At 44.2% G+C, this 12500-nt stretch overlaps 1 protein-coding gene and 2 long non-coding RNA genes across 4 annotated transcripts in view; 2 read left to right on the forward strand and 1 right to left on the reverse strand.

Moving 5' to 3' along the window:
- anos1a (anosmin 1a) overlaps window positions 1-3585 on the forward strand; it is a 21406-nt gene extending 17821 nt beyond the window's left edge. For both annotated transcript variants that reach the window (XM_042081426.1, XM_042081429.1), the window contains exons 10-14: window positions 194-282; window positions 384-555; window positions 766-989; window positions 1994-2138; window positions 2391-3585. In XM_042081426.1, the coding sequence (XP_041937360.1) occupies window positions 194-282; window positions 384-555; window positions 766-989; window positions 1994-2138; window positions 2391-2440 (680 nt within the window). In that variant the 3' untranslated portion in view covers window positions 2441-3585. The remainder of the gene's footprint in view (window positions 1-193; window positions 283-383; window positions 556-765; window positions 990-1993; window positions 2139-2390) is intronic.
- A 1195-nt stretch (window positions 3586-4780) lies between these two features.
- LOC121698915 lies at window positions 4781-5400 on the reverse strand. Its single transcript, XR_006026890.1, has 3 exons — window positions 5360-5400; window positions 5124-5215; window positions 4781-4989 (listed from the first exon to the last, which is right to left on the reverse strand). It is a non-coding gene; the product is annotated as an uncharacterized LOC121698915 (long non-coding RNA).
- Window positions 5401-7275: 1875 nt separating this feature from the next.
- The window catches only part of LOC121698916, a 14009-nt gene continuing 8784 nt past the window's right edge, over window positions 7276-12500 (forward strand). Inside the window, exon 1 of the long non-coding RNA XR_006026891.1 lies at window positions 7276-7369. This is a non-coding gene — a long non-coding RNA (uncharacterized LOC121698916). The remainder of the gene's footprint in view (window positions 7370-12500) is intronic.

The raw sequence follows: 12500 nt of genomic DNA on the forward strand, positions 1-12500 counted from the left end.
TGGGTAAAGCTGTGTGTGGTGATGCACTAACTGTGTTGGGTAAAGCTGTGTGTGGTGATGCACTAACTGTGTTGGGTAAAGCTGTTTGTGGTGATGATGCACTAACTGTGTTGGGTAAAGCTGTGTGTGGTGATGCACTAACTGTCATGGATGAGAATGTAGAAGCTGAAGTCTGTTGCTGCTATTCCCATAGATACCTCCGTGGGGCGCTACCGTGTCCAGTGGACTCCTGAGGTCTGCAGCCATAACCAGACCAGAACCACTGAGAAGATCAACACCGAGGTAACCATGGTTGCCATCCCCATCAGCACCGATAGTCATGATATGGTGGTGCTGTGTGCTTGTAAGGTACGCTCTAAAAAACAAGTTTTTCCTTCTTGCAGGAGAATTTTGCCAGTCTGCCCAACCTGCTGTTCTCGTGTAAGTACACAGTGACCATCCATCCCGCGGGCACCAAGGGCCGTGCCCAGGCCGAGAGCACCAGCTTCTACACCCCTTCCTGTGCCACTCTCCGTGCCAAGAGCTCCAAACATATCCCCTGCCCTGGAGACATAAGTAAGTCAGCTGGACTCAGCCTGAAGCACTTTTAATCAGCTTTGAATCGTTTCAGTTAAATCAGTTGAGAGCCTTCTTTCCTCAATGCTGTCAGACAGAATTAGATAAGCTGTGGCTCTTTAAACACTTATATGTGACTTTTTAAAAATACATTTGGTGTGTATTATTGATCTCATTCCCTTGCTATTTCTATCCTTTTCATTATTCCAGTGGGTCTGTCTCTCCCTAAGACGTCCGCTCGGGCTGAGAACCTGACGGCCTCGTTCTCCGTCCAGCAGGGGAACGTGACGGCGCTCTTCTCCTGGAGCGTGGCTCCGACCCGCCCGCCTCCGCCGGTCACCGGCTTCCAGGTCACGTGGACGGAGATGATGGGTGAGGGCCGCAAGAACGGCCTGCCCAACAGCCTGGTGTCTCAGTCGCAGATCCTGCCCCCAGTAAGTCTCTTACAGCGCTAGCTGTGCTGGTTTGGCCATTATATCCTATCTGTAGTCTGATGTAGCCATATTCAAAATTCTATTCAGAATCTGGAGTCTGGAATCGGGGCGTTGGAATGTGATTATGGGGCGTTTTTCAATCGATACGGGGAAAATGCCTCTAAACACAATTGGATAGACCTAACCAATCAGAGCAATGAAATAGCCTACCATGAATCATGTACTTCTTTATACAGTCTATGATCTTGTAGTGAGAACGGCCGACACATCCTTCTTCTCGACAAATGCTGTTTTCTGTTCCTTTTTTAAAATGATTACAGTGTCAATACCTTGTGCGACAGCCATGATAGCGATATAAACGCCTAGTGACAAGCTTTATGCTGTACACAAAATCTACCCAAGCGCACTCAGGTCACGTGAATGAATAGGCACTGTTGCTCATCTGTCCATCATTTTATAAAGCCCGCCCGGACGATTGGATTGGTCCGCACACTTCTCAAGTTTTCATAGAGGCGTGTCAAATGTTTAAGGCGGGGCTTCCAGGCTACTATATCTGTATTAACAGTGACAGCTCCACTGGTTCATTATATCCTATAACTGCATAGTGATAGCTGTGCCTGTCTGTACGTTATATGTTATAACTACATGGATAGTGATAGCTGTGCCTGTCTGTACGTTATATGTTATAACTACATGGATAGTGATAGCTGTGTCTGTCTGTGCGTTATATGTTATAACTACATTGAAAGTGATAGCTGTGCTGGTCTGTGTATTATATTCATGGACAGGGATATCTGTGTCTGTCTAAACCTCTCTGATCTGATCTGTTCTCTCTCTTCAACTCTGAAAGAGTTAAATGCTAACTGAGTATTAAAACATTCTCTCTCTCTCTGCCTCTTCTCTACTGTTTAATGTGTTTTAATAATGTGACAATGTAGCCGTTTAATAAACAAGCGTTAAACCTCTATACTTCTCTCTCTCTCTCTCTGTCTGTTTCTCTGCAGGACCACAGGCTCCTGCTGGTGTCGGGGCTGCAGCCAGCGTCTCTCTACCGGCTGGAGGTCCAAGTGCTGACGGCCACCGGGGAGGGACCGGCCACCCTCAGGACCTTCCAGACGCCCAACACGCCCAGAAGAGTGCAGCCTTACCGTAAGCAAACGGCAATAGCAAGCAACCCCACCGTTATTATCCTCACCTTCATTATGATCAATAGCAGTATTATCACCAAAATAATCATTATGACCAATAGCAATGCGATCACTAAAATAATCATTATGATCAACAGCAGTGTTACTAAAATAATTGTGTTCCTTTATAGGAGACAGGTGTCATAGATACTTACATAGATATTTATAGATAGTTACACTCATGCTCATGCTCATCTTTTGTCTTGTTGGTCAGGTCTGCGTCTGAAGAAGCACCATGCCAAGGCGCTGGTGGAGCGCCACTGAGCTCAGAGGCGCCGGACAGCCCTCCAGGCCAGAGGAAGCGGATCTCTGCCACCGATGGGACAGCAGGAGAGAGTGACCACCAAGAACCTCAACGACAGCAAAGTGGAGGGAAGGATGGACGGAGGAGAGTGAAGCTGGGAGGCGGAGGAGTGGTGCATCGCTCTGGTCCACAGGATCTCTTCACCCCATCCACCCACCCACCCAAACACTCTCCCCTCTTTAACTCTGGAAAACCTCCAGTGCTCTCCAACACAACTGGACTTTGGACATGATTGGTGTAAAACAAGAGTTTTGGAAAATTTGAATCTAATGTGTGATATGCTTGTGATGGAATACTAACCCCCCCCCCCCCCCCCTTCCCCCCAATACATTTAACATGTGTGTGTGTGTGTGTGTGTGTGCGTGTGTGTGCGTGTGTGTGCGTGTGTGTGTGTGTGTGTGTGTGTGTGTGTGTGCGTGCCCCCCACCCCTTCCATCACCACCACCATTGAGTTAGTGTGGAAACTGAACAGCACTTAGCTGACTCTTGTCCCTTGACCAGACGCTGTGCAGAGGACATCTTGAAGACCAGGCGTTGCATGCAGCAGAGCGCTCGTCAGGGCGGAGTGAAAAAGCGGCTGACTTGATGTAGTTGTCCAATGGTTGTGCATGATTTTGACATCCCCCACCCCAACCCTCCCAGTGATCTGTTGGCATGGCAACTTACCCTGCGTGGCCCCTCCCACTTTTGAAATCACTTATCGAAATGGAAAAAAAAGTTTTATATGTGCTTAATTTACTGTAGAAAATATCTGTTGCTATGCATTTATGTAATAATTCCTGTATATACTTCATGTCTATATTTATTTATGTATGCAGTATCATATTTGCTGTGGGTTTGTGACTGTATTTAGATGTGTCTGCATAATGTCTGTGTGAATGTATGTGCCTGTGTGAACACCCCTATGTGTGTGTGTGTGTGTGTGTGTGTGTGTGTGTGTGTGTGAGAAAGAGAGAGAGAGAGAGATAGAATGTTTGCTTCTCCTTAACACCCCGGTGGAGTATTTGTTTTTGTATAAAGACAGTAGTGTTGTACAATCCCTGGAAACTTGTGTTCTGTACTATTTTTTCTACCATTAAAGTAATCCTAGTTCCCATGCCCCCCATATCATGTGTCTGCTAAGTGTGTCATGTAGTGTTACAGGTCTTCAGAGCTAAGTGTGCCATGTAGTGTGACCCACACACACACACACAGTTTCCGTTGCTGTTACCAATTTGTGGCCTGTTCCTGGCTCTCAACAGCAGTCCACCATCTCTCTGTCCGTAGAGTATTGCAAACAACTAATGAGCCTAGTGCACTACAGCTTACACACACTTACACTCTTTACATCTCCTGTACACCTACAGAACACATCTCTCTCCCTACCTCTATATAGCACAACATTTCTCTGGATATCTCCAGAACTGTTCATCAGGCAGATACAAGTGAGTGCAGTATTGAGTGAAGTTGGATGTACAATGCAAGAGTTATTATTAAAAGATCCATTTATTGGATCTTGACCTTAACAATTAAGCAATAAGGCACGAGTGACAGTAGCCTGGCCACACCCACCTAGATCTCCTTTCAGGGAGGTACTAGTCTCTGGAACAACATAACATTTCCATCAGACCCCATAAAAGTAGGGCCAATCAGCGACGAGAGTGGATGATGCTATAGCTTTGAAATCAAATATGGCTGCGCTAAACAGTAGTAGCAACTTACATTCAAGCTGCATTGCAAAAGGAGACTTCAGGGTGATGCATACTACTTTTACAAACACCAGACAACATAACTACTTTTACAAACACCAGACAACATAAACTTTTACAAACACCAGACAACCTAAACGTTTACAAACACCAGACAACATAACTACTTTTACAAACACAATACAACATAACTACTTTTACAAACACCAGACAACATAACTACTTTTACAAACACAATACAACATAACTACTTTTACAAACACAAGACAACATAACTACTTAAAATTCCTGACTGCACCTTTAAGCAATAACAGAGGCTAAAGGTAATTGTGTGTTCCATATAGCCAGTGCCTAAACAATAACAAATGTTATGTAATGATTTAGTCCACAGAGGGCTATTCATGTCTTTTATTTTTTTATTTTATTTTTTTATATATTTTTTTGGCCTTTTATGCCTTTAATTTACAGGACAGTAGAGAATGACAGGAAGCGAGTTGGAGAGAGAGTCGGGGTGGGATCCGGAAAAGACCACGGGGCGGGAATCGAACCCGGGTCGCCGGCGTATGGTGCAGGCGCCCCAGCCAGCCGCACCACGGCTGGGGCCCTATTCATGTCTTTTAAATCAACATTCATTATCTTGCCTTAGAATGTGGGACAGTAATTTCTTCCTGAATTAGTTAGCTGATTTTTCACAAATGGGGTAAAACGTAGAGGAGCATGGATAGTCATGCCAGTTGGAGGTGGGGTCCTCCACGTTTGGGCTGGACAGAACACAATTCTCTGTGTTGCTGTTGGGCTGTCCAGGTTCCCAGAACACGGGCCTGAAATTGAAATTGAAAGGAATTTTCAATGCAGCATATAGCAAAGCGTTCAGCTATTAGTCAAGTCTAATAACTGATAGTCCTACAGTATTGTTGAAGCCATTATAACCATTGCTGATGATTTTTTAACTGACCCTCTGGAGAGTGCTCTACCATTCACCCACGTCCAGACCGTATGTCTTTGTAGTCCAATCCAACCAAATCTCGCCAGCCCATTAATGTAAACCTGTAGTATAGTCAGACAACAAAGTCAGGTCCAATAAAGATCAGACACATGTATTACTGACACACACACACACACACACACACACACACACACACACACACACACATATTCATGTAACCACGCCTCCATCTTTCTCAGTATTACTCGTTCCTCTTCACTTTCGATGGTCACCAGATCTGCTGTTCTGTTTAACCTCATTGCTTGAGTTAAAGGAGAATTCCGGTGTGATATTGACCTAAAGTGTGTTGAAACATGATACCGAGTGTGAACGTATGTCTCATAGCCCATCTTGGCTTGCCCCCTGCACTCCAAAATCTGGCGCTAGTTATCCGATGCTACCAACAGCTTTTTCAATGGTGGTGCTTCGGCATCGGGCTAGCCATGCAAATAAATCACTGTTTTACACCATTTACGAGGCTCAATGTATCTCCACACTTCATTGGTAGACTTCCTAGGGCCCTGACATTTAAAACGAGACATTGAGAACTTTGAAAAAGCACTGGTAGTTTACTTACAAGACGATTTATGCAGACAGTATCTTCACGAAGTTTAGCGTTTGTAGCCATCTTGAATTTAGTCACGATAAGTCGAGCGACGAGTAAGAATGAACAGGTATGATAAGGGATCAGATTCCAAAAATAATTCAGTGGAAATGCATGGATTCCAGTTTCTTCCAGTAGCAGTGACTGGAATCCATGCATTTCCACGGAATTATTTTTGGAATCTGATCCCTTATCATACCTGTTCATTCTTACTCGTCGCTCGACTTATCGTGACTAAATTCAAGATGGCTGCAAACGCTAAACTTCGTGAAGATACTGTCTGTATAAATCGTCTTGTAAGTAAACTACCAGTGCTTTTTCAAAGTTCTCAATGTCTCGTTTTAAATGTCAGGGCCCTCGGAAGTCTACCAATGAAGTGTGGAGATACATTGAGCCTCGTAAATGGTGTAAAACAGTGATTTATTTGCATGGCTAGCCCGATGCCGAAGCACCACTATCAAAGATGGTTGATTACGATACTTCATGAGAGGCCATTTCCTGTTCCTGGAAATTTATGCAAATAGGGTAGCAGTACACGCCCCCGCACATTTATGCAGTGATCAGGCTCTCTTTTTAACATTGAGGTCCATGGCAGAATCCAAGAATTTCCCAGAATTTGTCCAAGCCTTATTTTTCTGAGCAATGGATGCACATTTCGGACATGGTATCATGATCTCCAAACCCTCCTCCATATTTCAGTAGAATGTCGTGATAGTATGACCCTCCAGTTGAGAGAAAATCAACATTAATGAAGGTGTACACCAAGTTTATTTTGTACTCCGGCTTGTCTGGCGTGGAACCGAGGCGTTCAAGCGTAAGTCATACGTCAGTGACACGCCCCTGTGCAGGCGGGAACTGAACCAGAGCCCGTCTCTGACTGAACTCCACTTTGCCCTCATAGACATGAACTAGGACGACCCATCTTGCTACGCATTCATTATCTTTGCCACTATTGAAAAAGCTGTTGGTAGCATCGGCTAACTAGCGCCAGATTTTGGAGTGCAGGGGACAAGCCAAGATGGGCTATGAGACATACGTTCACACTCATGTATCATGTTTCAACACACTTTAGGTCAATATCACACCGGAATTCTCCTTTAACCTCAGAGTAGCATACTAAGGGACACATATATGACATTTCTTGTGTAGCAGGATAGGTCTCCGCCCCTTTTTTCGTCTTAATTGTTGATTAGCTGAAGACCATCTTGCTAATTACCAGGTGGCACCTGCCACCTTATATCAAGGCAGCTGACTGCATGTCTCCCAATTCTCCACCTAATTTGTGGTAGTGGTGTGGGAGCAGCAGGCTGTTTGGGCTGGTGCTGTCCTGTTGGGTGTTTGGGCTAGTGCTGTCCTGTTGGGTGTTTGGGCTAGTGCTGTCCTGTTTGGGCTAGTGCTGTCCTGTTGGCTGTTTGGGCTAGTGCTGTCCTGTTGGGTGTTTGGGCTAGTGCTGTCCTGTTTGGGCTAGTGCTGTCCTGTTGGCTGTTTGGGCTAGTGCTGTCCTGTTGGGTGTTTGGGCTGGTGCTGTCCTGTTGGGTGTTTGGGCTAGTGCTGTCCTGTTGGGTGTTTGGGCTAGTGCTGTCCTGTTGGGTGTTTGAGGAACAATTCTGAGGTAAGAGATTATTTAAATCTGTATGATGTGACTTCAGCACATTATTTGCGCTACATCTACTCTCCTTCTTTTGCGTTGTAGTATGTTTGTCTCGTGGTTCAGCAGTGAGTAATTTGCTCTGATTCAAGCCTCTGCTTACTGTAAGGCAGCCTCCTATCCAATTCAGGTAGGCAACCTCACCCCGAGTGTTTGTTAATGTTTTGTTTGTGCCCCATTGTCTGCTAGCGTCCCTAATTCCCTGCTCGTTTGTCAGTGTAGAGCTGTGGCCGTGCCCCTCCTCCACACGCAGGGGACAACTCTACTTCGGCGAACCCAGAACTTGTGGTTGACCAAGCTTCAAGCTTGCTGCTCCCACGCCACCCGATGCTGTCGCCCTGTTTCCTGCTGCTGGTTTTATAGTACTGTTGTGTCTTATACTTGTACTGTGTTCCTACTCCTCCAGAGTGTGTTGTGTAGTCCTTTGATTTTACTGTTTGGGGCGATTGGCAGAATTAGCCCTTGTCCCAATGTTTGTTTATTGTGTGTATATGTCTACTTCGAGCTTGTCACCAACCAAAACCAAAGTGAGTCTGTCTGTCTGTCGGTCGTGGTAAGCCCACAGCCCTGCTCCTTGTCCAGGTTATGGTAACTCTAGACCTATAGGGCCTTCAGCAATAGCTGAGTGCAGCTGGTTCCTGTGTGTACCATGTGAATTGTCCTGTGGTTGGATGTTTGTTGTAGTGTATGTAATTTGTCAATAAATTATAATTATCATCTTTGTAGAACCATGTCTCCAGTCTCAAGTGTTGTTCCACAACCCAATGTGAGCCCAATGGGGTCTAAACTGACCAAAAGGTTTCTAAATTAGTTCCTGGGAGGGCCTAACCCTCGCAGGTGGCGTAGTCTACTATTTACATACGAACATCTACCTCCGCCCTGCTACACTTGCATACAGACACAGGAAAGAGCTCTTGACATGAAAACGTCTGTCTCAGGTCTACAAGCTTTAGTAGGTACCTGGTGGCCTTTTATATATTTATATTTGGTTTCCCTTTCCTTTGAAACATACAAAGATGATGACATGTCAGTTACAGGTTCTTTTAATACGACTCATTACACACCAGATATGCACACACACCGGATATGCATGCACACCCACCGGATAAGCATACACACATACACCGGATATGCGTGTGCACACACACACGCACACACACTCATGCAGTAATGATATGCTCATATTTTGATTAGATTGTACATATTACTACTGTTCCATAATAATTGATGTAAGGTGGTTGCTCAGGGCCTCTCGCCCACCAGAGTATGATATGATGTTCAGTAGAGATTTAGGACACAGGAGCAACACTCTAAGATTCAGTCTCCCAACGTGAACAGTGGATATGCACTGAGTGTGCCTGTGTTCCGTTCATCCACATAAATATTCACAGGTGTCAGATTACACAAATGCAAACCATCAGACTCATGCACACACAGCCACATGTTAGCAGCACACTCTTCACACAATCGCTATGGGACAATATGAGTGATCTCCCATAATTACTGTCTCTTACAGACACACACACATTCTTCACACAATCACTATAGGACAATATGAGTGTGATTTCTACTAAGCACTCTCTCCCTAGAAGCACACACGTACACAAGACAACATAACTACTTTTACAAACACCAGAGATTATAACTACTTTTACAAACACCAGACAGCATAACTACTTTTACAAACACAAGAGTGCATGAGAGTGCAATGGAATGAAATAGTATATAGTTTCAGTCTGATAAGTATGTGTGTTACATGTAACAACATAAAAAGATCTCTTAAACAATAACAGAAAATAAAGGTAATTGTGTGTGCCATAGCCAGCGCCTAAATAATAGAAATTAACAAATGTTATGTAATGATTCATTTATTTTAAATCAACATTCAATATCTCACCTTTATTATACAATACAGTAGAATGTGGGACAGTAATTTCTTCCTGTATTAGTTAGCTGATTTTTCACAAATGGGGTTAAAATAATCATTGCATGGATAGTCATGGAGTCATTGGAGGAGGGGTATTCGGCATTTTGGGCTGATAACACAGTTCTCCATATTGGCTGTCCAGGTCCCCAGAACACGGGCCTGAAATGAAAATGTAAATATGCAACATTAGTAAAACTGTTTTGGCTGTCAGTCAAGTGTAATAACTAGTCCTACAGTGTTGTTGAAGCCATATTATAACCATTGCTGATGAATATCTAACTGACCCTGTGGAGTGGTCTACCATTCACCCACGTCCAGTTCATCCCACTGCTTTGTAGTCCAATCTAACCCAATCTCCCCAGCCCATTAATGTACACCTGTAGTAGTTAGACAACAAAGTCAGGACCAATAAAGATCAGATACATGGATTACACACACACACACACACACACACACACACACACACACACACACACACACACACACACACACACACGCACATGCACACACAAACACACACACACACACACACACACACGCACACACACACATGCACTCTCCCCCATCTCCCTTGGGCCCAGTTGGGAGTCCTAACACTTGGGGGGTGTTCAGAGATTTCCCTGTTAACATGTAACATGAGTGACATGTTAACACACAGGGGCCCCACTAGGGGGGATGGGGGGAGTTTCTAAGGGCCCAGCACTGACAATACTATATATATCGGGGGCCAGAATTATTGTCTGTCATAGGGCCCAAATTATCTACCAGCGTCACTGCACACACACGCACACACATACACACACACGCACACACATACACACACACACACACACACACACACACACACACACACACACACACACACACACACACACACAGACACACACACACACACACACACACACACACACACAAACACGCCTCCATCTTTCTCAGTATTACTTGTTCCTCTACACTCTCGATGATCAACAGATCTGTTCTCATGGCTTGGCAGACTTGGCTAGCCTCAGACTAGGGTTTTGGAAGAGATGAGCCATATTTATTTCTGTACTTCAAAGTCCAGATGACAGACACAGAGTATAACTGTAACTGTAAACAAGGTGTAACTATGTACAGATGCATTCAATTTCTCAAAATGTCATATTCTTAGCAAGTTTATTATATTATTCATAATCTTTGCTTATGCAATCTTACATATAAGATCTAATGTACTGTATGCATTTTATGGTATATATTTTACAAGACCATTGCAATGGTAAAGGAATACTATTCAGATAAACTCTTGAAACAATAGCACAGCATGCACAATTGTAGCTTTATTTAATCAAGAAGTATTGGATGTAATAGGCTTTTCTGGCCACCTGCTGGATCTCATGTTGACATATTCACCCGTCCCCTCAGCAGTGCTGGCTGGTTTGGAAATCTCAGCATCCACAACATCATCATAAACTGCTTCTTCATCCATCCTGTTCTCAGCTGTTTATAGTATTACTAAAGCACCTTCAGAGCTCACTCACAAATGGGCAGTGTGTGTGCATGTCTGTGGTGTGTGTAATCAGCACTGATAATCAAAACACTGCTAAGGGAGGTGTCTGAGATGGTCTTTGGTTCTCCTTTCACCATGACACACACAAATTATGAACTTTAGTTGTACAAAGCATGCAGACATCCTCTTTTAATGTTGCTTATTTACACACCAGATAAACACACACTAGGTCTTCAGAGATAAGTGTGTCATGTAGTGTTACAGGTCTGCAGAGCTAAGTGTGTCATGTGGTGTTACCTGTCAGGTCTGCAGAGCGTATCGCTGCAATCACGTCTGAGTGTGACACTTTTCTGGGAGGAGGATTATGATCGCTGGCCACGTGCCAGCTCCCTTTCTCCTCAAAGAAAATAAAAACTAATTGGAATTTATTTTGACAGCCTTAATCCCCATGTGACACATGAGAAAAGTGCACTGATGTGTGTGTGTGTGTGTGTGTGGGGATGCAGTGGTAAATTTGTCTGCTGTTTCTGTCTGGTGTGTACACACCTATAGCATCCATTCTTTTGTCCGATTCATATGCTTTATATCATATGACTGCATATGCATCTCTCTCTCTTTCTCTGTCTCTCTATGTGTTTTTGTGTGTGTTCGCAATCCATTTCCTTAGAAAGAAACACTGTATGAAACTGTATGTGATGAAGAACGCACATGGTCTGTGTGTGTGTGTGTGTGGGCGGGGGGTGTTAGTGTGTACACACCTATAGTGTCAGTTCTATTGTCCGATTCATATGGTTTATATCATATCGTATGCATCTTTCTCTCTCTCTCTCTCGCTCTCTTTCTGTCTCTTTTTCTCTCTCTCTCTTTCGCTCTCTCTCTCTTGGGGAAGCCGTGGCCTACTGGTTAGCACTTCGGACCTGTAACCGGAGGGTTGCCGGTTCGAACCCCGACCAGTAGGCACGGCTGAAGTGCCCTTGAGCAAGGCACCTAACCCCTCACTGCTCCCCAAGCCCTGCTGTAGCAGGCAGCTCACTGCGCCGGATTAGTGTGTGCTTCACCTCACTGTGTGTTCACTGTTCACTGTGTGCTGTGTGTGTGTCACTAATTTACGGATTGGGATAAATGCAGAGACCAAATTTCCCTCACGGGATCAAAAGAGTATATATACTTAATACTTCTACTCTGTCTCTCTATGTGTGTTTGTGTGTGTCCATTTCCTTAGAAAGAGAAACTGTATGTAATGAAGAACGCACATGGCCTGAGTGTGTGTGTGTGTGTGCATGCATGGAGGGGAGATTTGTCCACCAGAAGAAAAATCTCAGGAGAACTTTATAAATGCATTCACCAGAAACACTGTGCATTTTAACCATTTGGAAGATCACTGGTAATGGTTCACCACTGCAATTGAGCTCATCAAGTTCAGTGTGCAAGAATCATCGGTTGTGCAGCATAAATGTATTGAATACTGTGCTAAGAAGACAACAGCACCTTGACCTTAAACAGAACCGGAAACAGTGTTGATATTGTTTTTTTTGTGTTTGAGTTTGAATGTTTGCCTGTTTATTTATGGACAGTCTGTGCTGTGTGTGTGTGTGAGAGAGAGAGATAGAGAGAGAGAGAGAGAGAGATAGAGAGAAAGAGAGAGACTCTGGAGTAGAGCATGCTGAATGACCTGACAGGAT

The sequence above is a fragment of the Alosa sapidissima genome, chromosome 23 (genome assembly GCF_018492685.1).
Source record: "Alosa sapidissima isolate fAloSap1 chromosome 23, fAloSap1.pri, whole genome shotgun sequence".
In the NCBI taxonomy this organism is placed as follows: Eukaryota; Metazoa; Chordata; class Actinopteri; order Clupeiformes; family Clupeidae; genus Alosa; species Alosa sapidissima.